The following is a 25,942-nucleotide window of genomic DNA, read 5'->3' on the forward strand; positions in this document are numbered from 1 at the left end:
TGGCAAAGGGACAGGAAGTTTTGGGGAGAAACTCCTCCCCAGTTTGATTTTCCCAGTCTGGCAGCATTGGGAAAAATCTGGAGGTGCCCCAGATCATTGGGCCACAGAAGATGGGAAGGGTGGGGGAGGGTTTCTGAAGCTGTGGTTTGCTGCTGGAGTCCTCCTACTTCAAACAGGGCTTTAGAATTCCCTAAAGAATAGGTTTAGATGGGATATAGGGTAGAGATCCTTCCCTGTGATGGTGGGGAGGCCCTGGCACAGGGTACCCAGAGAAGCTGTGGTTGTCCCATCACTGGAGGTGTCCCAGGCCAGGTTGGATGGGACTTGGAGCAACCTGGAATGGTGGAAGGTGTCCCTGCCCATGGCAGGGGATTAGAATGAGATGATCTTTAAGGTCCCTTCCAACCCAACCCATTCTGGGATTCTCTGATTAAATACAGGTTATTTCTACAGGCAGAGACCTGTGGCTCAGTGTGGGAGCTCAGCACATCACTCCTGATGTCCAGAGCTACCGAGAGAACCCTTGGGGGGGGGGCTCGAGAGTCTTGGAATGTTGCCAAAAGCACTTGGTGGCTTGATTTTGATCCATCTAGAGATGTGCCACCGATGTATGAAGAAATGGAACCTGCGAGAATCACTCGAATATAAATGGTGAAGGGAAGATATCATTATAGGGTGAATCACAAATTTTGGGGTTTTGGTACAGGGGGGTTGTAGAGACAAGATGGAGGAATCAGGGTGTGCCACCAGGCTCTTCTTTCTTCTTCCTGTCTTCCATCTTCTGGAGTGGTGTTGGCATTTGGGGATTGGTCTGGGATGAGAGTGTACTTGGTGACGAAGATGATAGGTATTGGGGACTAAAGGTAAATATGATATACGTAGTTTTTGTTATAAAAGATGCGACCGCCTTAGGGGTGGGCAGAGTGCCTTTGGGTGCCCTGCTGGTCAGATCCTTCGGGCAGAGAAGGGACTTTTTAGATAAGAAATAATAAAAAATTCTGAAGACCGAAAAAACCTAGCGTCCAGACTCATCTTTTGAAGCCCAGCGTGCAAGAGCCATCCTGAGCGTGTGTGGGGGCAGAGACAAACAGCCAACTTCATAGCTCAGTGCTGGGACTGTACCAGCAGGCAGGACTTGGACCCTGGGCGCAACAGGCTGGAAGCCTTTAAGGACAGACAATCCATATTATCCCATCTGACTTCACGTTGCTCCCAAGGAGAAGGTGAAGGGGAGCATGGCTCACCAATGACCAACTCTCATCATCAGGGAGCAAAGCTGTGGGAACACAGCCCTCACACAAACACCCTCATCCCTACCCCAGTCCTCGTGCACCCTCTGTCCCCAGATTCCCCCCTTCTCTTTTGCCATTCCTTGATCTATCCAGGATTTCCACAACCACCTCATCTGAGGTCAGAGCTATCAGCTCATGGTGCACCCCTGCACTGTGGATGTGCTCTGAGAAATCAAAGTCCACATTTACGCCTGATTCCTGTGTACAAAAGTGTTCTTTATTTTCTCAAAATTGTTTGTTTCCTTTCTGACTGGCCTGTGGGAGAGTTTCATGAATGAAACTTTTTCTGAATCTTTTTCTAACACCCAGTCTTAACCTTCCCTGACACATTTTCATGCCATTCCCCCAGATCCTGTTGCCCAGGTTCCTTCTCCACCCTCCCACTGGAAATCCTGACAGACAACTCATCCTGAGGCTGCAAGAGCCAAGAGTGGGAAGAGAGTCCCCTCCACACTTATTTTCACCCCCACCATGAGACACAGACACAGCAAAGGCTGGTTTGGGGTGTTTTCAAGCATAATTATATATTATCAAAAGTAGAAAACCAAGCAAGATAAAAATTCCTGCAACAGCCTGGCAGCACTGCTGCCCTCTCTGTGATCCACGCAATGAGAAGGGCTCTGGAAAAGCCACTGGAACTGCTCCTGCCTGCAGAGCACAGGCACAGCACAGGGGGCTGGGGTCCAGATGGGGACAGGGAGCCTTCATCCCCTTGGAATGTGGCTTCACTCCATACTCAGCACCAACTGGGTTTTCTGTGCCCCAAGGGAACATCTGGTTGGGTCAGCCCTGAGCAGTGAATGCATCATGGAAGCCTTTTTTTAATAATTCATCACATGCCTGTGCCCTCCCTGCTGCCTTTCCTGCCCTGTGGCAGCAGCAGAGTCCTGCCCACAGCAGGACAACAGCTGGAGAGCACAGCCAGATGTGCTCCAGCTGGCACTCAGGAGCCTGGTGGTGAATCCAGCTGATCACACCTCAATTAACATGTTAAGCCATGTCCTGGGAACAAACCTGTGCCCTGGGCACAAATCCATGCCCAGCCAGCCTGGTGGGAAGCACTGGCTATTTCTGAGACCATGATATTGGTGGTTTTAGTTCCTGACACAAATAAACCCTGCATGCACTGCAGGTTTTATGGTGGGGGTAGAACTGGTTTAAGATTTGGCCTGAGGCTAAGTTTAGGTGGAAGCATCCAGGCAGATGTGGATTACAACCTGGTAACCTGGTCTAGTGGAAGGTGTCCCTGCATGTGGCAGGAGGTTGCAACTGGATAACTTTAAGGGCCCTTCCAATACAAATAATTTTGGGGTCCTATGATCTTCAGCTGGAAGGAGGCTGGAGAGAAAAGACCACTTGAGTAGGGAAGACAGTGGGCAAGCAGCAGGACATGGCTTTTGGTTGTAATTCCAGGTTCTGAGGTTCTGGTCTGCAGCAGGAAGAGAATCTGCAATCCTATGTGACCCCCAAAAATGGAGTTGGCAAAGGCCTCAAGATAAACCTGGTGGGGAAAAACAATCAAGCAGTGCTGAGCCTTACTTGAGGCTTTACTCTGCCCAGAAAAAGAGGACATCCCAGAGTAAAACCCATCATTTTTCTGATTTAGGCACTTATTTGTCCTGAGAAAACTGCTTTGGCCAGCACTGCAGCCCCTGGAGACAGCAACCAGATCTCCACACTGGGACAGGCCAGCAGCTTGTGCAGGCACTGGTTTAAAGACACACCTCAAGTCATTGTCACAAATACACCAAAGGCAGAAGGTTCCAGCTGCCTGGCAGGTCTGTGACATAAATAAGCTCAATAAATAACCAGCCCTGGACTTTTAGGGCTTTTTAAGGCTTTTGAAGTTCTTCAGGACCGCCTCTAGAAGATGTACTGGGAGAGAAGGTGATGTCCCAGTGATGGAGGAGCACTCTGCCCCATGGCAGGAGCACTGTGGGGACAGTCTTTGTCCCACCACCACCTGCCATGCCCTGATGATGAGACAGTCACCCCAAGGCTGGCCCAAGGTGACAGTACAGCCATTTACAGGGTCACTCTGGTCACCCAGACAGGTCTGTCACCTCTCCCAGCTCCCCCAGTCCTCGCTGGGAGCATTTAGGGCCAGCCTTGGGGGTGGAGGTGAAGCAAGGTGACCTCAGCTTGCTCCTCACCACAGTCCCCTGCGGGCCACAAGGGTGGGTGTCCCAAAGGTGATGGCACCCCACAAGGGCACCCTCTGTCCCTGTGGGCTCTGAGCCCTCTTTGGGGAGACCTGCCACCCCACAGCTGCCCGTGTTGCCAAAGGAAGAGCTTCTCTGCAGACACTTGTGGGCACAAGTACCCACGATTGGGCTGATGCTGGCCATCCCAAGGGATAAATTCCCTCCTCTTCCTCCTCCTCCTTCTCCCAGGCAGCCTGGGGGAGGCTGAGCTTTGCTGTCCCTTTGCACCAAGGCCATGCTTGTGGCGGTGGCTGCCCCTGTCCCAGGTGAGGTGATGCCTCCTGCACTTGCACTGAAATACACAGAGGAGCTCTCGGTTGAATCCGGGGAGAAGCCACTGGGGTGGGATGTGGATGGGGGAAAATCAGGCTCCTGCCCTTCTCCATCCTCCTGTGCCATTCCCAGAGCACCAGTGCTGGCTTTGACGCCTCCTCCATTCCCCACTGCCAGTCCAGAGGGATGGATGTCCCTCATGGGGAGGGAAAGGTCTGCCCTGGGCTCAGCACCAGGGGGTTTCCCCATCATCCATCCTCCAGGAAAAGCCTCTCCCACACCACCATCTCCAAAAGCTGCGTTGATCACGGACAGATCTCCTGTCTTCAAGGCCAGCTTCACCAGCAGCCAGTGGTGATGGTCTGTCCAGCTGTCCTCCAAACACTCTTTGGACTGTGGCAGCGATGAGCTGGTCTCGTTTTTGGGCTCTGTCTTGGTCTCTTCCACTGGCAAGGACTCCTCATCTCCCAAAGTCCCTGAACTCTGCCCAGCTTGGGAGCTCTCTCCAGACACCTCCTCATCCCCAGCTGTAGCAGAACGGCACATTGTCTCCAGGAATCCCTGCCAGATCTCTGTGGACTTGGGATGGAGCAGGCTGTAGTAAATCACCAGAGCTGTGGCACCTGGAAAGGAGCAGAAAAGTGTCACTGAGGAGTCCCAGCAGCATTTTGGTCAGCTGTGGAGAAGAGGCCAGACCTTGAGGCACCTCCAGATCAACAAGACCTTTGCAAAGATGCTGCTGAGAGTCAGGTGTATGAGCAGCACATCTTTCCAGCATTTATGGGGATGCAAGAATCCCACCTGAGCAGATTTGGGCAAAGGAAGTGCACACTCAACCCCAAATTTAATCTGGATTTGCAGACTGAAAGTTGCCCAGCAGGGAGGTGTCTGATGAAAGAAACCTTCCATGTCACAGCATCCCCATCCTTTGGCCTTTAAACCAGCAAGTTTTTAAGACAGCTTCCTACATACCCTAAACTCATCCAAGATCACAGGAATTGCTCCTTTTCCATCCCATTTCTTTAACGAGGAGTTGCACTACTTCCCTCTGTCCCCATCCCTCTGGGAAAATATGACCCTGCTTGGCAAAAAGATGCTCCAAGGGCTGGAGCCTCTCTGCTCTGGAGCCAGGCTGGGAGAGCTGGGAGTGCTCACCTGGAGAAGAGAAGGCTCCAGGGAAACCTCAGAGCCCCTTACAGGGCCTAAAGGAGCTCCAGGAGAGCTGGAGAGGGACTTGGGACAGGAGTGTGGATACACATTTCCTCAAACTACTCTCAAAATGTGCGATCCAGGCTCTAAAATCAATGCTCTTACCTATTAAAGACCCTGACATGACAGCCCCAGTCACAGTCAGGCTGTTCCTCAGCTCTACCTGCAGGAACTGGGTGCCCAACAGCAGCAGGAGTGTGTTCTCCATCAGCATTATCTGCAAGGCAGAGGGAAGGGAGTCATCACTTATATCCTTCTGATGGCTTTAGATGTGCCTCTCACAACAGAAAACACCCATTTTCTAGATTTTCATAGATTCTTAGAATCACAGAATAGTTTGGGTCAGAAGGGACCTTAAAGCTCATCTTATTGCACCCCTGCCATGAGCAGGGACACCTTCCACTACCCCAGGTTGCTCCCAGCCCCACCCAACCTGGCCTTGAGCACTTCTCCTGTTATATTTTGCACCTAATTTATCACTTAAAACATAGAAGCTGTTGAACTGAACTTTCTGCAAAGTCTTCACCTACTTTTTACCACTGACATGGTAGGGCTGCCTCTAAGGAATCAAAACCAGGGTAGAAGGCACGTCCACCTTGGTGACCATGTGGCTTTGTCAGGACACAGCAAAATGCTGGATTTTGAGCAAGTGGTGATGTGAGAGATGAAAACGGAGAGTCTGAAGCTGTTTCTCATCTCCAGCAGCTTCATCCATGCAGAATACAAAACAATTCCAGGTACTCACTGCATAGAATACGGCCACCCTGGTCCTGGAGGGGCCGGGCCGGACGTTGATGTAGCAGAAGATGTACACAGCTCCCAGCAGGCAGTTGAAGAGCCTCCAGCGGCATGGCTGGGCCACAATATCTGTCTGCTGGGCTCCCAGCCAGAAGGACATGAGCAGCCAGTGCACCCCTGCAGGGAGAAGGGAATGGATTTGCAAAGCCATCCCTGGGGGAGGCTGCAAACAGTCCCAGCAGCAGGAGCATGGCAGGGCTGACACTGTGTCAGAACCCAGGACATTCCTCTGACTGCCCTGGAGGATTCTGAGACCATGGCAGGGGGCTCAGAGATCTTGGCACAGAGTCAAAGACACCTGTGCCTTGGATTTTAGCCCTTGGAAACAATTACCAACTTTGTGTGAAGATTTACAGGCCACAAGAATTTGAGGAGAATGTGAGTGAATTTATCACGGGGTGAAAAAGTAGAATTTTGGGGGTTTAGAATGGGGGTTCAAGAGGCAAGAAGGAGGAATCTGGGCATGTCCTGTCCTTCTTTTTTTTCTTCTTGACCTCCATCTTCTGCTGTGATGGTGGCACTTTTGAATTGGTTTAAAGTAGAGACAGACTGTCTAACATAGGTGATAGGTATTGGAAAATTATTGTAAATAAAGTACGCATAGTTTTTAGTATAAAAAGGTAACACTGCCCCAAAGGCAGTCAGTGTGCCTCAACCTGACCTGCCAGACAGACCTCAGTGGGTCAAAAAAAGAATGTATTAGATAAGAGAAAATATGTATTAGATAAGAGAAAATAAATGACCTTGAAAACCAGAGCCGAGGAATCTCAACTTCTTCTTTGGTCTCAGGGCTGGACAAAAAGACTCTTTAATACCTCGGGAGCCATTCCAGCAACAACAAACCCGAGAACAGTGGGGTGGGATGTGGGGAACAGGATCTCAGGTCTTACCTGCCACAGCGAAAACCCAGAAGGAATAGAGCCTGGCAAAGAGCACCAGGGCCAGCACCCGGGTCCCCAGCATCCCTGTCCTCCAGAGCAGCAGGCACAGGATGACAGCAGCTGGTGGGCTCAGGTGTCCAGGCTTCAGCAGGAAGGTGAAGTGGCTGTAGGAGACCAAAGCCCAGGCCAGGGACAGCAGGGACAGCCCTGCACTGACACCTGTATGGGAACAGGGGCAGTCAGGGCTCTGATGGAGGCCCAAATGCACAGCAGGGCCAATTCTCTGTGTTAAGGAGGTGTTGGTAGCATGGCACCCCCACACAAGCCAGACACCCCTTGATCCTGCCAAGTGAATCACAGAATCAAGGAATCACAGAAGGAACCTTAAAGGCCTTCTAGTGCAGTCCCTTGCAATAAGCAGGGACCCCTTCCACCAGACCAGGTTTCTCAGAGCCCTGTCCTGTGGTTGTGACAGTTAGGTCAGAGAGAGAAAGCCAGATAAACTTTCCCAGGAATTGTTCTGGGGACTTTTGAGAAAGCTGAGAGAAAGAATTAAAACAATCTTGCAGCTGGTGTTTTGAACAGTTGTTTTCTCATAAGATGTTTACCAAAGAGTGTCTTCTTAATTAGCCAATAGTGATGGGGTGTTGATTAAATGACCAATCAGGTCCACCTGTATCAGAACAGTGTATAAAAAGGAATGGGTTTCCAATAAACTTGGGATTAGCCTGCTGAAGAGAGTTACAGTTTACGTGTCACTTCACTTCATTCCTGACTCAATGGTGACACTGTCCAACCTGACTTGAATGTTACCAGGGATGAAATGCTAAATGAAATTTAGCATTTCAGCTAAATTCTGCCAAATCTGGTCTCTGCATGCTCAGCATCTCCCTGTGAATACCCTCTGAGTACCCAGAGTACCCTCTGAGTATCTCCCTGTGGATATCCTCTGTCTCCATGGACAGAGCTCTGCAGCCCCAAGGCAGCTCCACCTCAGTCACTGCCATCAGACCAGAGATGGACAATGAGCGAGTGTGACCTTGCACATGCTGTGACTCCACCCTGCAACCTCCCTCTTTGCACACCTGAAAGTTCACCTTTGGGGCAAAGTAGCCACCTTTGCACTCAGCCACAGCAGATCTTTCAGCCAGGCTTTTCCCTGCTGCTTCACATCTTGGCTTCCCAGTTCCTGTGCAGTACATCCCTCCATCCGTAGGGCACACACATCCCCCACCCACATGCATCACCCCTGAACCATCCTCCTGGGAACTCACCAGGGATGAAACCTGCTGGGTCCACGGCCACCACGACATAGGTCTGGAGCAGGAGGTGAGGCAGGGTCTGCAGCAGGGCCTCCAGGAGCCGCAGCACACAAACATCCCCCAGCTGAGCCAGCAGCTCCCCGTCACCGCTGCCCGTCTTGGCCGCCACCCGCAGGACATCCCAGTACCTGCGAGAGCCACCGTGACGGGATGCCCACCCTGGCTGGAGGAAATTTGGGGCTGCCCCCGGGTTGTGGGGGGTGGGTAGATGGCGGGGAGTGTCTCTCACCGCTTCCAGAGGCCCAGCTGCAGGAGGTGGAGCGCCAGGAGGCAACAGCCGGGTGTGTGTCCGTCTGCCCGGAACCAGAGGATGCTGAGGAGCTGGGCGGTGTAGCCGGGCACCAGGCAGGCCACGGTCAGCCCGAACCAGCCCAGCTGCCCCCGGACAAGGTAGTGGATGATGGCACAGAGCCCTGGAGAAGGGCAGAGAGGCGGTGCTGAGGGATGACACAGCCACACCCCCCCCCCCCCCCCCCCCCGCCCCCGGCAACTGAGCGGTGCCATTCATAACCAGAGAATCCCAGAATGGTTTGGGTGGGAAGGGATCTTAAAGCTCCTTTCATTCCACCCCTGCCATGGACAAGGACACCTTCCACTATCCCAGGTGGTTCCAAGCCCAGTCCAGCCCGGCCTTGGACACTTTCAGGGATCCAGGGGCAGCCACAGCTTCTCTGGGCAGCCTATGCCAGGGTCTCCCCACCCTCAGAGGGAAGAATTTCCTCCTATTATCCAATGTAAACCTGCTCTCTGCCAGTTTAAAGCCATTCCCGCCAGAACTCCATCTCCCAGCCCCTCCGGGGGTTCGCAGCCCTTCTCCCGGGCTTATCTCCAGCTGCCGGCTCCCGGTGGCTTTGTCAGCTGAGGCACAGCCACCGCCACCGAGGGGCCCGGCCCCCAGGAAGGCTCTGATAAAAAGCTCGGGCTCCAAAATAAACAATCAAATAAATAGGCGGGGGAAAAAAATTCAATTTTTCAAATATGAAAAAAAAATCCAAGAGGACGGCCGGGCCCGCGGGGATGCCGGGAGCAGAACCGCGCATCTCCCCAAGCGCGGGGTGCAGGGATGACTCCCCCCTCCCGAATACACGGAGGTGATTCGGGACCCCCGGGATGGCCGCAAAGGCGTCACTGCCAGCATCCCATCCGCCTTCCCCCTCCCCTCCGCCGGAGAGCAGCCCCGCACGCCCCCGCGCATCCTGCGCGCATCCTGCGCGCTCACTCACGGGCGCCGCTCTCCGCCGCCAGCAGCGTCAGGCTGAGCCTGGGGACGGCCCCACGCATCCTGGGAGCAGGACGGGGAGGAGGAGGAGGAGGTGGGAGGAAAGGGAGGAGAAGGAGGAGGAGGAGGAGGAGGAAGAAGGAGCCGCCGGGGCTGGTCCCGCTCCGCCCGCCCTCACCGGGCACCACCCCCTGTGTCCCCTCCCCGGGCAGTGTGACATCACGGTGCTTGCGCCACCCCCAGGGGCTTGGGGACACAGAGACCCACCGGGGCTTCATCATCCCGAGACCCCTGGAGCTGCTGTGCACTGCCACAAGCCCATCCCGTACCCCCCAAATTGTTGTGCGGTGGCACAAGCCCGCCCCGATGTCCCCCGGGCTTTTGTGCGCTGTCACAAGCCCACCCCCATGTACCCCGGGCTTCTGTTCGCTGGCACAAGCCCACCCCGATGTGCCCCAAATTGTTGTGCACCGGGGCACGCCCACCCCGATGTCCCCCGTGCGATGCCCGCGATGTCCCCGTGTCGCGGGGATGAGCGCTAGGTGGCAGCTGGGACATGGTGTGCACAGAGCCATAAATTAATCCCGCTGTTTTCCCGCCTTACCACAGAGATGAAACTGCTGTGAAATGGGATCCCGAGCATCGGAGTTTGCAGGAGCCCTCTGGTGTGCATTTGCTTTTAATCCCAATTTCCAGCCCTGCAGCCTCCAGCGCTGATGCCTTTTAGAAAATAAATTCCCAGCAGGTCGCTATAGGAAAAGCCATAAAAGGGGGTTTAATTAAGGCAAAATATCACCCCTGGTTCTGGTGGTTTTTGCAATATGCTGCAGGAAGCTCCCAAAACTTTGTACATCAGCTGGGCTGTTGGATGTACCTGTGTTCCAGGACTTTCATACATTTATTGTTGTTTTTTTTTAATTTTATTGAAATTTTTTGCAACTCTGGCAATAGAGCCCAGGCTCTGCTGTGTAACAGTAACCGCCAAACTGCTCAGAAATGTCCTTGCCTGGTTTCCCTACTTTTGGGAGCATCCCCAGGCACTCTGTGGGTCTCCAGCACTGCTTTTTACCAGGAACTTGGCATCTTTGCAGCCTCAACTCCATCTGATTGGGTTTGGGGGCCCTTTGGGTGTAAAGGACAATCCACTTTTCCTCCTGTCCCACTGCCCTGCGCCGATTTGTGTTTCATTAATTAATGATGGGCTGCTGGGCCCAGCTCCAGCAAAGCATTTTAATAAAGTCAGGGGTGTAATGAGGGCTCTGGAGCCAAGTGAAGCTCTACCTTGGCTGTCTCTGTCCTCCACAGCAGCAAATACCACGTGGCCCATTCCTAGAAAACCCAATTTTTAGCATACAAAGAACAAGTCAGCCTCTAATGGGCACCAAAGCCTCTTCCAGACCTGAGAGTGGGATGGGGAAGAACCATTTTTGCAAATTCAGCAGTGAGTATGCTGCCAGGGTCCCTGCAGGCACAATGTGACCCTTCTTGTCACCCACAGAAGATGTGAACCTCATCATCTCATCCCCCCTGCCCTCCACCACCATCACTCCCACCCTGAGGAGTCTCAGCTGTCTCTCCTCAGTCTCTCCTCCTGTGTTCCAAGCCAGGAATAAATCCTGTGCCATCATCACCCCGGAGCTTTGCCAGGCAGAGAAGGAGGGAGCCAGAAGGCCTTCCAGAAGATATTCCCAGAGCTAGCCACCCTCCCCAGCTTCTCTGCCAGCTCCCAGTTGCTCTGGCTGCCTCCCAGCCACCAGTTTGGCTGCACTTTTCTCTGCTGGATTTCAGCACCCAGGAGCCTCTTTTGCTAAAAACCTCCTCGTGTCTCCAAGAAAGCTACATCCTGGAGAAGGATCCAGGGAGACCTCAGAGCCTCTTCCAGGACCTAAAGGGAGAGCTGCAGAAGGATTTGGGAGAAGGGATGGAGGGACAGGACACAGGGAATGGCTTCCCACTGGCAGAGGGCAGGGATAGATGGGAGTTTGGGAAGGAATTGTTCCCTGCGAGGGTGGGGAGGCCCAGGCACAGGGTGCCCAGAGAAGCTGTGGCTGCCCCTGGATCCCTGAAAGTATCCAAGGCCAGGCTGGACTGGACTTGGAGGAATCTGATTTGGTGGAAGCTGTCTCTGCCCATGGCTCCAGCCTTTGCAGCATCTCCATGGCCTCCTCTGGATTCCCTCCAGCAGCTCCAAGCCTTTCTTGTGTTGGGGACCCCAGGATCTGGACTTGCTGCTCCAGGTGGGCTGCCCACAGGTGACATCACACAAACCCAGCTGTTCCTCGCCTGTTGAACCATTTTTCAGCCCCGATGTTTGGCTGCACATCTGTCTGCCAACACCTCTCAACACCTCAGGGAAGGGTTTCAGCAACAGCCCTGCCCTAAAGGATTTGGGGACCTGGGCACATCTTCTGCAGGTCCTTTCCTTGCCTGAGGTGACGCAGCAGAGCAGATCTGACAGATGGTTGTGGATGATGCCAGGCAATGCAGACATTAGATTTTTCCTCTGTAAAATGTACATTTTTCTTGCTGTACAGTGGTGATTCTTAGAACAGCTGGTCCTGGCATCCACAAGAACATTTGTCTTCCTGGATTAGGTGCAAAGGACCCAATTCCAAAGCTGTTTGTGGGAAGCTGGTCTGTAGAAGTGACCACAGCACGATTATGTGTAACCACATTGTGGGACCAAGCACGTTTGACATGCGAGTATTTGACCTCAAAAAAAAAAAAAAAAAAAAAAAAAAAAAAAAAAAAAAAAGCAAAAATGAGGAAAGAAAAGCACGCAAAGGAGCAGCCCAGAGAAACAAGAAGCCTGCAGGCAGCCTGAAAGCTGCTGAAAAGGCTGTGCTGGAAGCCTCAGCGAAATAGTTGCTTTGATTGGGAAAGAAAACAAAGAGATCTAAGAAAAATCCCTGCAGGGCACGAAGGGCGAGCCCAGGGAGGCTCTCGCAGGGATGAGCTCAGCCGTGCCCCAGCAGCTGCCGGAGGAGAACGGCAACTCCCACACTCCCACGGAATGGGGCCGCCGGATTCAAAGAGGAAAGAGGGAGAAAAGAGAAGATCCCTTTGCAACAGGCACCTGAATTTGTAGAAATGTCTGTAAAAAGCGGAAAGCCATTGGAGGAATCCTTGGTGAGAAAGGAGGATGCTGTGCTCAGAGAACTCTTCTGTCCATGGCAAGAGAATAAAGATAATAAAAACCCTAAAATTACTGGGCATGGGCTGTAATAATTTCAATAAATAGATATGGCATAAAATATCTTACCTGCCGTGCAGGTAACATAGTAATGAAAATGTTTTGGTGCAAAAATGTGAAAAAAAACCCAAATCACTTTTTCCTTTTTTATTCTTGACACTTTGATTTCTCTTTTCCTCTCTCACTTTTTTCCCTACCATTCCCTAGTGCAGATCTTTTCCATGTTCTTAGTTGTCCAAATTTTCCCTCCCAACAGCAGTAATGATGTAGAATTAATGACAGCCCATTAACCCTCTTCCTGAATTTCCAAAGAACTAACTTCCCATTTAACACAGGTTTGGTGGGTTTTATTTTAACATTCCAGCTGATGATTATTTTACTTCTATGATGAAATATTGTTCATGTTTGTAAGGAAATAGAAAACCTCTGAAAACAGAAGGAAACAGAGACCTTGAGTGAGCTGCTGTGGCCAAAGGGTTGTTGCTCAAAGGGAGGAGGCCCAGGATGGTTTTTCTCATCTCAACACATTTCCTGAGGCGATGAGGCAATGGTTTGAAAGCCAGATCTTGGTTCCTCTTAGGACAACAGCAAAGAGGATTCATTGGGTGCCCCCAGAGCCCTCCAAAGCCTCATTGGCCACCAGAAGGCTGTGGAGGTCAAACATCCCTCACCACCCTCCAGAAAGAGCAAAACCCACACTCTGCTCCTTCATCTTCATCCGGGTGGCTGACACTGATCCTGGGACTGTTCCAGCCTAGAGCTCCTCCTACCTGGTAACAACCAAAATATTCTCATTATTCAGCCTCTCTCAAAAGGTTTTGTCCTTCTTAAAGGGGCTGTAGGCTTCATGTCTTTCATGTTTATCTGCATTTTGTTTTATAGCCTTAACTGTGCAGTGGCTCCAGTCTGTCATGGGCGAGTTCTACAGGAGTCAAACCTTGATAAGGGAGAGGAGGTTTTTTGGCTGCAGGAAATGCAAATACTCAAAAATTTATCCTGGAAATAATGTAAATCTTGAGGGGAAGAATAAACAACAGCCTCCAAGCAAAAATAAGGAGAAGCTGGATTTTGAGTTCATTGGGAAGAAAATTGCTTTTTCTGCTCCTTTTTTTTAGTACAAAATTTTGAGAAAACCCATGAGGTTGTTCTGTATAAATCTAGCAAAAATTGTCTTATTTTCTGAATTAACAGCTTGAAGTTCCATAAAGCAAATCAAATTGATTGCAATGCATCACAAGTTATCGAGAAATCCAGGACAAATTTCTGGTCACTTGATGCATTAATTAAAAAGGGATTTAAAATTGAATTTTTTGCATGGAAGATTTTCCTATGCCACGATCTTATGTGTGATCCAGGAAAATCTTAGGACAATAGACACAATCATGACAAAAATGTGTAATAACCTTTTTTAGGTAACTTCCAGGTCTTGAAGAACATTTCTCTGTGTCACTTCTGGGACTATGGAGGGACAAGCCTCTAACCAATGTCCTGGTCTCCTTTCTCTGCAGTGACCCAGGATCCCAGCCCACCCTCTGCCATGAAAATCCTTCCTTTTCTCCTTGTTCTCCTCTTGGTGGCATTTCATGGAGCTGCAGGTAAGGTGAGGGACTAAAGAGAAGGTGTTAAAGCCTTGCAAAGCTCTCCTGTCCCCTTTGGGATGTGACCAGGTTGCCTCCTGCAAAGAATCATCACATAAATAATCAAAACTCATTGGAGATTACCGATGAGAAATGAAATTAGCAGGCAAATGCTCCAAGCATCACTTTGAAAAGGGCAACCCCAAAATTACCATTCAGCACCAGTGTTTTCCCCATTAAACCCTGCAGGCTTTAATTGTACATAAATCACTTTGCCTCTGAGTCACCCAACAAACAAATTAAATAATGATCAAGTACTCTTAAACCACACAGAAAAAAAGAAAAAGGAATCTGGCCCCATGTTCTTCAAATATCCTTTGCTTTCGGAGCTGGGACATAAGGTGGAGAGGCACAAAATCATGATGCCTGTTGGAGGGGTGCAAAGGAGTCTGGAACCCCAAGCCAACTCTATTGTCCAGAAAAAGGGATTGAATTTTAATATCAGCCCTGAAAATGGCACAGCTACATTTGCAGGGTGCTCTGTGCACAAGGAGGGGCTTGTGGAGTTTTGATCTCTGTGGGAGCAGGGTGGAATGTGTCCTCTAGGGATGTAGGGATGGGAAAAGACGGTGATGAACTGCAGCAGACCAGAAATGTGGGAAAAGTGTCATATATATATATCCCTGGAGGGATTTTAAAGCCATCTGGATGTGGCATCTGGGGATGTGGATTACTGGTGGGCTTGGCAGTGCTGAGTTAACAATTGGACTTGATGATCTTAAAGGTCTTTTCCAACCTAAAGAAGTCTGTGATTCTATGATTTTATGTGGTTGTCTGGTGTTATTCTTACCTGGGCCTCTGCCTGGGCCAGTTCCCAGAGGCAAAGAGCTCCTTTGGTCTGTTTTATGTCCTTATTTAACACACAGGGGATGTTTGGCCTGTTTTCAGTAGAACCTTCTGGGTATATTAAAGCCAGAAATTCATCTGTATCTGGGAAGAAAAGTGTTTCTGAGAGCTCAGACTGCTCACAGTGCCTCACAGACCACTAGTTTGAGACCAGGAATGTTTTATTCACCCTTTAAACCACTCCTTTATTACTCCCTGGGACTTTATGGGTGTGTATGTATAACTCTACTCACACACTGGGAATCCAGCCCACCAGGGATGTGCTGGATGCACTGTCCATATTTAATATCCATTCCCTGTTTGCTGGAACAAGCTCCCCTCTCTCTGAATACTTTGCAATGTTCCATGGATGAGCTGGAAACTGGAATTAATTGGTTCATGTGCACTCAGTCAGGTGCATCCAGAACACTTCAGCTGCCAGGCTGCATCTTCATTAATCAACCAACCAGGGCCAGGCAACCTCCTGCCTAATTGCTGGTCTGCTCCCTGGGGTTGTTTTGATCCCTGACAATTAGCACCTTCATGGATAAAACCTGTTCTGGGAATAGCACAGGCTGGTGGCCGTTCCCAAAAGGCAGTTTGGATGTGGGTATCCTATTTTGGCAGGGAAGAAGGAATTTGAGTGTTTGCTTGGTCGTTGTGCCCACAGACCTCCTCCTCTGAGGACTGAACTGTCACGTCCTTGTCAGCTCACAGGGATTAAGCAAAATGCAAATCCCTGCAGGAAATAAAATGTCTCCCATCCTTGTTTATTTATTGGTTTATTTGTTGTTTTTTAAGGTAGAAGCTTGGCAAGACCCAGGAGGCCTTACATGGAGTGTGGGTATCGAGGGACCTTCTGCCACAGGGGGAAATGCCCTCGTGGCAATGATTACCTGGGGTCCTGTCGTTCTGGGTACAGTTGCTGTAGGTGGTAAGTTTAGGATTTGTCTGGGGCAAAGATGACTTCTCAAATTATCATTTGAATCCCATGCAGAAGGATTTCTCTCATAATCATAATTCTGAAGATCCTTTCCTTTCTGTAGGTTGTAGTGTGGCTAATTGTGGAGAATCTCCAGAAGTGATCGCTTTTGACATTGCTGGATTCAAGGAATTGTTGCAGCAGCCACCAAGGATTTGTCATTCTCCATTCAATAAAAGCAAGATGTGGGGAGGTTGCATGGCTGCCCTGTGTGGTGTTGTCATTCATTTCCAAAAGTAATTAATTTCCCATGTCTTATTTCCATTAAGAATTTTAAACAAGAATTTTGAAATTAATCTAAACGTGCCAGGAATGTGTAGTTCACAAAAAAAATCAAACAAAAATTCTGACATTAATTTAAACCTACCAGGAATGTGGAGTTCACCAAAATATTTACCCCTCTTAGGCTGCTGATTGAGGGAGTGCTGGCAAGTTCTCCACACGTGCCTGCTAGGGAATTCTCTGTCATGACTGAGATCAATCACCAATTCCACTGGGAGCACAAAAGTCTTCTCCAGTGTGACACTTCCCAGCACCTCTGCTCTGAAAATTTTGAGTTCCCACCTCCTGATCCAGAGCTTTCAGACCTGGGAACAGCGTATTGTTTTATTTTAAGAACTAAAGTCACACTGAGCAGGACAAATAGGTAATCTGAAGTCTGATTTTACACTTGGCATTTCTGTCTGCTATACATTTGGAGTGAGTATGCAAAATTTATATCAGCTGCAGTTGCAAATCAGGAGATCAGAGTTAGAACTGTGACATTGCTTGAGGCAATTATAGAAATGTGTGAGAGGCCAACCCCACTGTGCCTCTGATCACTTCTCTTCCAAGAAATTCAGCCTGAACTGCCCTGGACCACAACTGAAAACCTAGAAGGTGCAGGCTGCTCAGAGAGCTTGTCTCTGCAGCTGCTCCTGCACAGTCAGGAGCATCCTTGTGCTGACAAGGAATCCTTGGTGCCCAGAGAAGCTGTGGCTGCCCCATCCCCAGAAGTGTCCAAGGCCAGGTTGGATGGGGCTTGGAACAACCTGGAAGATGTCCCTGCCCATGGCAGGGTGTTGGAATGAGAGGATCTTGAAGGTCCCTTCCATTCCAGACCATTCTGTGTCTCTGAAGGGAGGAGCAGTAGTGGCTGACTTTTTATGGGAAGCAGCCAACTCAAGTGCAAAAGACTGACTCAAAGCCCTGAGCTGCCCATTAGTTGCAAAGCATTTGCCCACCCTTCACAGAACCACAGAATTTTTAGGCTTGGAAGGCACCTCTGGAGATCATCCAGTCCAACTGCCCTGCCAAGGCAGGATCACCTGGAGCATGTGACACAGGAACATGACCAGGTGGGTTTGGAATGTCTCCAAAGAGGAAACTCCACACCCTCCCTGGGCAGCTGTTCAGTGCTCTGCCACTCTCAACATAAAGAAGTTCCTCCTTAAGTAGAGGTAGAATTTCTTCTGTTTCAGTTTATGGCCATTGCTCCTCATCCTGTGGCTGGGCACCACTGAAGAGAGTCAGTCACCATCCTCTGACACCCCTTGGAGATATTTATATGGATTGTTGAGATTCCCTCTCAGTATTCTCCAGGCCCAGCTCCCTCACTCTCTGGGTCTGTTCAAAGCAGATGTTTCTGCAAATGACTCTGGCACCATTGAAACCACAGCCTTGTGCAGGGCAGGAAGCTGGGCCAACAGCCTCCTCCAAGGGATCTCCCTGGATGGAAACCTGAGGAAGTTGCCAAGTGGAGCCAAACCAGCAATTTACAGTTGATGTCCTAAGAGATTTTTGCACAATCCAGACTAGGTGAATGTTTCACAAACTGGAATGGCACAAGATTTTTGCTCAAGGACTGAGGACTTTGCAGGGAGGGTTCAGCCCCTGTAATTTTAGATTCACCTGCCTGTAGCCACCATCATGCAGAATCCAGTCTCATCATGCTTTAACTCACCACCACAAAGAGCTGTCCTTGCCTTTATGGATGGGGAATGGCTTCAAGAGCCAGTTTAGGGTGAAACAGGCTGAAACCCCCTAGGATCCATGCATCCATGCCGCACATCTCCTCCCTGCTTCTTATGCCAATCCCATCTCCCCAGGACTCGACACATTCAAATTCATAGAATCAGAGAATCATAAAATGGTTTGGGTTGAAAGGGACCTTAAAATCATATGGAACCAACCCCCCACCATGACCAGGGACACCTTCCACTATCCCAGATTGCTCCAAGCCCTGTCCAGCCTGGCCTTGGACACTTCCAGAGATTAAGCTGATGCGTGTGCTAAAGAACAACAGCACAGAGATGCAGCTAATTGCCCCCTTAATGAAGCCCTGTAAGGAACCTGACTACTGGACATGGCTGCTCCTAGTCCCTTGCCTCCTGGGGTTTTGATGCCAAGACAGCTCAGCAGATATTAAAAAATAATTGGGGCCTGGCCTATTCCGTTTTTCTGGCTGCAGCTGTAGGATCAGGATTTCCTTCAGTGGTGAAGGAAATAAGAAGATGTCCTGAGTGCTCTGACTACTATGGCAGAGTAGTAGTGACCCCCCTGGGTACAGATCTGCAAATAGTTTGTACAAAGTCCCTCACTGGCGAGTGACAAAACAGTACAATATGGTGAGTTGTTTGGATCAAAGGCACGTTCATATATTGAACAGAGGAGCTGTGGCTGCCCCACGTCAGAAATAAGGTATTTCCAACTAAGAAAGGAATGATGAGGAGGACTCTATTTTATTAGAAGGTTAATTAATTACTTTATTATATTATTTTATACTATATTACACTATGTTACATTATATTTAAATTGAATTTGTTAAGTATTTTACTGCACTCAACTGCACAGTATCTCGTGACTGCCAGCTGACAGTCCCAACACACACATACTTGGATTTAATTGATTAGTGAATTAAAACACTCACACTAGAATTTAATTACTATTTTTTTTTAGGCGAACAATTTTCTACAATGTATTTTACTTGTGAACAACATAGGCGCAGCAAATGAGATAAGGATTGGGTTTTTTTCTCTGATGTTCAGAGAATATGAATCTCAGAATATTTTTGGGAAGTTGTGCTTTGCTTTTCTCTGTGAAGTGAAATGTGGCGACAGCCCCATCCCTGGAAGTGTTCAAAGACAGGTTGGATGGGGCTTGGAGCACCTACAGGAAGGCATCCCTGCCCATGGCAGCTGGCTGGAGGCTCCTGGTCCCTTCCAAACCAAATAATTGTGTGATCCCACGATCCATGTGACCACTCAGTGAACATACACCAGACACAAGTGTGTTTTTAACATCCATCCCCACACACGTAACACTTGATGAAACTGCACCAAGGCTGAAAATGTTTATGAAGATGCCCCATCAAACAGCAAAGGGTTACACACAGCAAACTCCACCAAACAAAGCCACAATTAAAGCTTGTCCTTCCTAGGTCTGTGGATGTCATCCCAAGTGGCGTCTTCCCAGTTATTTTCAAGTGAAGCATAGAGAGCTTGCTTCCCGCGGGGGGAGGAGGACAGAGCTCCTTTGTGTGGTGAAAGCTGAGTGTTTGCCAAGGCCTAACGAACAGGGATGCTGTGTGTGTCCCCAGAGCTGTCCAGCAAACCACAGCACCGAGCAGCGCTTACGCAAGGCAGGATGACACAAGATCCTGGGCTGGAGGCCTGGGAATCCTTCTCAGGTGTCAGATGTGGAAAGCTCTGCTTGTTTTTCCCTGTCGGGGGAAGGGACAGAAAAAGGAGCTTTGGGGCTGGACATTTGGAGGACTCAGCCATCTCAAGGGATATTGTGCCACGTGGAGAGATCAAACTGCTGCTGCTGGTGCCAGGAAGCTCTGACTCTTGGGCTGCTGAGTACATCCTCCCATCAGTGACTGGTCACATCCCCTCTCCTTGGTACTGTCCCCATGCAAGTGCTGCACGACCTGCAGGAAGGGACCCTCCTACTCACCTCTGCCTCCCTTCTCTTCTCCCCAGAGCTGCGACTCTGCTGCGGACTCCCAGGCATGCGGATTCTGCCTGTCCTCTGTGCTCTGCTCCTCCTGATGCTCCAGGGAGTGACAGGTAAGAAATGTGGAGGGTTTGTCCTCTGTCAGTGTTCTTTAGGGAGGTTTTGTCACCTGAGCTGCTGAGTCAGGTATGAGTTCTCCTGGTAGCTGTGCCATCCCTGCCGGGGTCCCTCTGATCCCCACACCTTTATGGAAATAATGTATATATATCTATCCCCACACCTTTATGCAAGTTCTGCTGTTGGGACCAGAGCCGGGGCCTTGTATTAAGGCTCTGATCCTTCCAAATCTGGGCTTTGACCCCTCTCCGTGCCTCCTGACCCTTGCATTTCTGAGTCAGCACCACTGGGCACAGCAGCCCTGCTGGAGAGGAGGAGGAGCAGGGAGGAAGGGAAATCCTGCTTCTACCCTTGGAGTTCTCCCTTGCTCCAGGAAGGAGGCAGCAGGCACGATGGACACCTCTCCCAGAGCCTGCCCTGCTTAGGGGTGTAGTGACTGCCTTCCATCCAAGTGCCACAAACTCACCTGGACTTCTGCTGCAGGCTTCTGCTCAGCAGCTGTGGCAGGGGACAAGCAGGACTGGGCTAACGCTGGCCGCGCAGAGACATGGGGCTGTGCTCAGCATCTCGGCTGAGAGTCTCCTCTCTCCGTGCCCTGCAGGGCTGTCCCCGGTTCGAGCATCAGCCCAGGACTGCGAGCGCCGCGGGGGATTCTGCTCCCACCGCTCCTGCCCGCCGGGGATCGGCCGCATCGGCCTCTGCTCCGAGCAGGAATTCTGCTGTCGGATGTGAGTTCAGGGCTGCCTGGAGGGCTCAGGCTGCTGCTCCTGTTGGGGTTCGGGGTGAGGCTGTTGGGGAAAAAACGGGGAATGTGCAGCCTGAGGGTACAGGGACATTGCTGACCCTCACTGCTGCCCTGGCTGGGACAGGCACTGCCAAACCTTTCCTCCCGCAGGCGCTGGTATCCCTGATGGGTTCCTGGATCCCCGAGCAGGACACCAGCCAGTCGGGACGATGCTGCCCGGAGGCACCAAGCACTGCCGGGGGCAGCAGCAACCCCGCAGAGACCTGGATCCCGTGGGAATCCCATCCCCCAGTGTCCACAATACAAGGCGGTGGTAATTCCCACTGCCAAGATGTGTATCCTGGGTGTGCATCTCTTTCCTCTGTGTGTAGGGAAGGGCAGAGAGGATGGGGTGAATTCCTGATAGACATGGACACACCAACACTGTCCCACCATCCTCCCTCTCTCCATGCTGGTCTCAGCCACACCAGCATCTCCACCCGTGGTGGGAGGGGGGACACAGGTGACACTCACAGGGACCCCAATGCCAGCCTTTTGGCTCAGCAAGGGGACCCCAGCACCTCTCACACAGGGATGGAGGGGTGGCTGTGACCACCCTAATTTCAGTGGTGACCTTCTGGTTGTCCACTAGCTCTCAGGCTGGGTCAGGAGTCCTTGTGGGTCAGTTCCATGGGACACACACTGCCCTGGTGTGCTTGGGTCCATCCCTAGCTGTGGGGCCTGGGTGTGGGGCACCAGGGGTGTTGTGGGGTCCAGGGGTATCTGGGGGGTGGGAGAAGTCATTCTGCTCTGAAGGAAATAGGGACTGATGGCTGTGCCATGGGGCTTCTCAGATCATCCCTGCCTGCCATGGTCCTTCCTTCCCCTGTGCTCACCTGTCCTGGCAATGACCCTGCAGCTGTCACCACAAGCTCCCTTCACCTCTGCAGCTCAGATCTGTTCCATCCCATCCCAGCCTGGTGTCACAAGAGGTGTTGCATAGGGACAATGGTGACATTGATTGCAACAGCCCCAGGAGGCCCCTCAGCCTCTGCCCCTCCAGCAGGGAGGGACCAGGGCCAGCCCAAGCACCCCCAGAGCCATGGGGCACTCCCGGGTTGGCCCAGGCCACTTGTGCCAGCAGCAAGAAGGGCCTATCCCACCCACCAGCACTGCTATAAACCCAGCCTGTTTGGGGCACTGCAGCATTCCCTGGCCCCAAGGGCATCTGCACACAGCCATTCCTGTTGGCTTTGCTGCTGCCTGAACACCAAAGCCTTTGTCAGGGAGGTGAGTGTGAGGTCTCTCTCTGGAATCCTGCCTACTCAGGGTCTCAGCTCAAAGCCCAGCAGAGCAGAATCTCTGAAAAGACAAAGTATTGAAAGCATCCACATGGAATATATGGCCATCAGAGATGGCTGGGTGCAGTGGGTCTAATGCTGGCCAAATGCCCATGCACCCACTAGAATTGTTTACTCATTTTCTGCTGCTAAAACTTAAAACGGTATAAAGAAAAAAATTACTAACAAAATTTAACAAAATAATAAGAAATCAGAATAAATCTTCAGAACATTTCTCCCCCCACAACCTCTTTTCTTTCCCACTGACAACGTAAGAGACAAAACCGGGGACTTTCAGTTAGTTTATCACCTCTAAAATAGTCTTTCTTCTTAGGGAGAGGAGTCTGTCTTGCCATGCCATGGAGACCTTTCCACAAGAAATAGTTCTCTTATGGCTTCAATGTCACAGTGAACCAGCCACCTGGAAAAGGAAAATGTGTTCACAGTGTGAAAGTCCCTCCCAATGCCTTGCAGCTCTCCCACAGCTGCTTTCATGGGCTATGTCAACTTATTGGAGTGATATTTTAAGGATGAGATGTTCTAGCATAAAAGCAAAAGTTCTCTTCACCCATCTCTGGGAAAACAGAAGTTTTCTTCTTTTATTCCTGGGGCAGAACTTCTCATCTTTCTGTTCAAGCTTATCATTGGACCACAGCTACTGCAACATCTTCTTATTTCAACACTGGTGCTTCTGCTCATAGCTGTAGTTAGAATGGTACATCCCCACAATGCATTCCATGAATTACAGGGAAAAAACAAAGTCTGATGTATCAATTACATCTTCACCATAGCCCCACAAGAGAATTTCAAACCAAAAAAGTATCTCCTCAATCCCCTTCCATCTAGAATTCGACTCCTTCCTCACTGACCTGTGTCTCCTGTTGTTTTCTCTACGTGTCTTCACCCTTTCCTTTTCCTGATTCAGCAGAGAAACAGTGTTTGAAGGCTTATTTGTTCTCAAGCCTTATCAATTGAAACAGTTTTTATAGATTTCTGCAGCTTTGAAAGGTTGATCCCATCCAGGCTCTGCATCAGTGAAATTGCTCCCTGTGCCTCTTGCTGTTGGTCACGAGGTCTCTGCCAACACCGTGCAAGCCATGCTGGCCCCCAGCTCTACTCAGAACTTTTCTTCATGCGAAATGTCAAAATCAAGAAAAGCTACTGCTGCTGGTTTTGTCCTTTGTCGGAACCCAGGACATCCCTCTGGCTGCCCTGGAGGGCTCAAGCCCCTGGCTGGGGGCTCAGAGACCTTGACACAGGGCCAAAGACACCTGTGCTTTTGATTTTAACCCATGGAGAAAATTACCAACTCTATGTGAAGATTTACAAGCCACAAGAATTTAAATAGAATGATAGTTAGATTGTCACACGGTGAAAAAGTAAAATTTTGGGGTTTTTAGAATGGGGGTTCAGAAGCCAAGATGGAGGGATTTGGGCATGCCTTGTCCTTCTTCCTTCTTCTTAGCCTCCATCTTCTGGGTGATGGTGGAACTTTTGGATTGGTTTAGAATAGAAACCAACAGTCTAACATAGGTGATAGGTATTGGAAAATTATTGTAAATAATGTACACGTAGTTTTTAGTATAAAAAGATAACACCGCCCTGAAGGTGGTCAGTGTGCCACAGACCGACTTGCTAGACAGACCTCAGCAGGTCAGAAAAAGAGTGTTAGAAATAACAGAAAATAAACAACCTTGAAAACCAGAGCCGAACAATCCTGACTCCTTTGTCGATCTCGGGGCTGGGAAAAAGAGACTTTCTAACACCTCGGGGTCATCTCAACCACAGAAGACTCTGAGACTCTTTCTGTCAGCAGCATGGCTGGCTAAAAGCAGCTAAACGAAGTTCATTGGGAGCCATGCCAAGGCAGCCACGGCCGTGTGCCATTGTCCTGGTAGTGCCAATTTTGGCCATGCAGTCCTGGCCACGTGGCCAGTCCCTGTCCAGGACGGTGGTGGCCATGTGGCCAGTCCTGGCTCCGGCTGCTTCTGGCCTCGGGGTCACCCCCAGTGCCGATGGCAGCTGGTGCTGGTTCTGGCTGTATGGTTGCTCCCAGTGCTGGTATAGCCTATTGTATTTGCTGGGAAACCTGACGAAGGAAGGAAATGATGAATCTGACTCCATGATCTCAGAAGGCTAATTTATTATTTTATCATACTATATTATATTAAAGAATACTAAACTATACTATACTAAAGAATGCAGAAAGGATACTTACAGAATGCTAAAAAGATAATCATGAAAAATCATTACTTTCTTCAGAGTCCTGACACAGCTTGGCACTGATTGGCCAAGGAGTGAAAACAACTCACCAGAATCCAATGAAACAATCACCTGTGGGTAAACAACCTCCAAACGCATACCACATGTGAGCACAACACAGAAGAAGCAAATAGAATAAGAATTGTTTCCCTCTTGTGGCATTCTCAGCTTCCCAGGAGAAAAATCCTGAAAGGATTTTTCCAGAGAATGTGAATGCCACAATAGCCCCCAAGCTGAAATAGCCTGGCAGTGCTGCTGGAAAAAAGGACCTGGGGCTCTGCCAGTGTGAAAAATGCATATTTTATGATTGCCTTTTAACAAATATTAAAATGAATATTATATGTGTTATGTTAGAAAGTTATGCTGTATTAATTTTTTTAAGTAATGTGTTAAATACAGTTTTAGGTTATAACATAATGTTAAAATAGAAACTGTGCTATGTAAGATATTTTTTTAAAGAAAGGACTTGCAGTGAGATAGCAGCCACAGGACACCTAAATCTTTCAGAGAAAGAATTTATTGCTCCCTTATCAGAAGAAACAAACTTCTTCCCGCCTCACTCAGCCATGAAGACGCCATTAAGATTAAGATGAAGAAGCTGACACTGACCAGACAGAATCCTTTGTTTGAATGGAATTTATGCATCATGTATGAGGTGTATGAATATGCAGCAGGCTGTTGTTTTTAAGGGTTAATCCTCTGTTAATGTGTGTCCTTTTTCGGGCTTATGTTGCCCAGAAAAATGCACCCGGACGTCCATAACTCTTTGTTTCTATTGTCTCATATTGTCTTAATCCAAATTGTCCAAATTATTATTACTCTAATTATATTACTATTTTTATAGCCATTTTATTCCTATTAAACGTTTAAAGTTTTAAAAACAAGTGACTGGCATTTTTCACAGCTGGGAAAGAGGCCCAGCCCTGCTGGGAAGGGGCCCAAGCTGCCCCAGTGGGACAGGGCCTGGTGGGACAGGGCCTGGTGAGAGGCTCAGCAGCTGCTCACCACCCCTCAGAGGGCAGAAATCCCAGCCTGCTCACCACCCCTCAGAGGACAAAAATCTCAGCCTGCTCACCACCCCTCAGAGGGCAGAAATCCCAGCCTGCCCACCACCCCTCAGAGGGCAGAAATCCCAGCCTGCTCACCACCCCTCAGAGGGCAGAAATCCCAGCCTGCTCACCACCCCTCAGAGGGCAGAAATCCCAGCCTGCCCACCACCCCTCAGAGGGCAGAAATCCCAGCCTGCTCACCACCCCTCAGAGGGCAGAAACCCCAGCCTGCTCACCACCCCTCAGAGGGCAGAAATCTCAGCCGTGCCATGCCCAGCTGCAGGCCGAGCCAGCCTGGCCACACAGGGCCAGCCCCACACGAGGCCTGCCTGGCCTGACCAGTTTCCTGTTCAAAGGCCAGAAGCCAAAAGCATTTTCCCCAACTTTGTTCGTTTTTAAATCTGTCTTTGTGGAGGCGTGTCCAACACTTTTAAGTGGTTGAACAAGGTGTCAATCTTCAAAACTAGCCAGCTGATTGGCTACCCTGGGTCCCTGCAGGGAACCACCCCTGCGGCCTGTGGACCGCGCCCCAACTGAAAACCAGTCTTCGTTAAACTGCGACACTGGAAAGAGAATAAAAGACTTTGGGTGAATATAGGAGGCCAGAACTTGTGGAGAGTGGACCTGAAGTTTCCTAAGTACAGTAGAGACTGGAATGGTGCCTTAATGCTGCAGGAGG

At 50.0% G+C, this 25,942-nt stretch overlaps 3 protein-coding genes across 3 annotated transcripts; 2 read left to right on the plus strand and 1 right to left on the minus strand.

Annotated features, from left to right (window-relative positions):
* Positions 1-1,491: 1,491 nt before the first annotated feature.
* On the minus strand, positions 1,492-9,336 carry XKR5 (XK related 5). The gene is made up of 7 exons (XM_059843093.1): positions 9,203-9,336; positions 8,209-8,392; positions 7,932-8,107; positions 6,667-6,876; positions 5,724-5,893; positions 5,084-5,195; positions 1,492-4,392 (listed from the first exon to the last, which is right to left on the minus strand). The coding sequence occupies exons 1-7, from the start codon at positions 9,258-9,260 to the stop codon at positions 3,335-3,337; spliced, it is 1,968 nt and encodes a 655-aa protein (XP_059699076.1). The 5' UTR covers positions 9,261-9,336; the 3' UTR covers positions 1,492-3,334.
* Positions 9,337-12,981: 3,645 nt separating this feature from the next.
* On the plus strand, positions 12,982-15,791 carry LOC132325874 (gallinacin-4-like). Its single transcript, XM_059843427.1, has 3 exons — positions 12,982-13,164; positions 13,900-13,986; positions 15,655-15,791. Exons 2-3 carry the CDS (start codon positions 13,929-13,931, stop codon positions 15,789-15,791), a joined length of 195 nt encoding a protein of 64 aa, XP_059699410.1. The 5' UTR covers positions 12,982-13,164; positions 13,900-13,928.
* A 3,931-nt stretch (positions 15,792-19,722) lies between these two features.
* On the plus strand, positions 19,723-20,971 carry LOC132325592 (gallinacin-5-like). Its single transcript, XM_059843094.1, has 3 exons — positions 19,723-19,884; positions 20,490-20,616; positions 20,784-20,971. Exons 1-3 carry the CDS (start codon positions 19,728-19,730, stop codon positions 20,797-20,799), a joined length of 300 nt encoding a protein of 99 aa, XP_059699077.1. The 5' UTR covers positions 19,723-19,727; the 3' UTR covers positions 20,800-20,971.
* Positions 20,972-25,942: the final 4,971 nt, after the last annotated feature.

Source organism: Haemorhous mexicanus, chromosome 3, assembly GCF_027477595.1.
Source record: "Haemorhous mexicanus isolate bHaeMex1 chromosome 3, bHaeMex1.pri, whole genome shotgun sequence".
Classification (NCBI taxonomy): domain Eukaryota; kingdom Metazoa; phylum Chordata; class Aves; order Passeriformes; family Fringillidae; genus Haemorhous; species Haemorhous mexicanus.

Excerpts from the sequence above, each read along its gene's own strand:
- XKR5 (XM_059843093.1), bottom strand. The coding sequence starts at position 9,260 with ATGCGTGGGGCCGTCCCCAGGCTCAGCCTGACGCTGCTGGCGGCGGAG. Across the intron at positions 8,393-9,202 it reads GGCGGCGGAGAGCGGCGCCC|GGCTCTGTGCCATCATCCAC; the intron begins GTGAGTGAGCGC and ends GCCCTTCTCCAG. Across the intron at positions 5,894-6,666 it reads CTGGGTTTTCGCTGTGGCAG|GGGTGCACTGGCTGCTCATG; the intron begins GTAAGACCTGAG and ends TTCTCCCTGCAG.
- LOC132325874 (XM_059843427.1), top strand. The coding sequence starts at position 13,929 with ATGAAAATCCTTCCTTTTCTCCTTGTTCTCCTCTTGGTGGCATTTCAT. Across the intron at positions 13,987-15,654 it reads GGCATTTCATGGAGCTGCAG|GTAGAAGCTTGGCAAGACCC; the intron begins GTAAGGTGAGGG and ends TTGTTTTTTAAG.
- LOC132325592 (XM_059843094.1), top strand. The coding sequence starts at position 19,728 with ATGCAAGTGCTGCACGACCTGCAGGAAGGGACCCTCCTACTCACCTCT. Across the intron at positions 19,885-20,489 it reads GATGCTCCAGGGAGTGACAG|GGCTGTCCCCGGTTCGAGCA; the intron begins GTAAGAAATGTG and ends CGTGCCCTGCAG.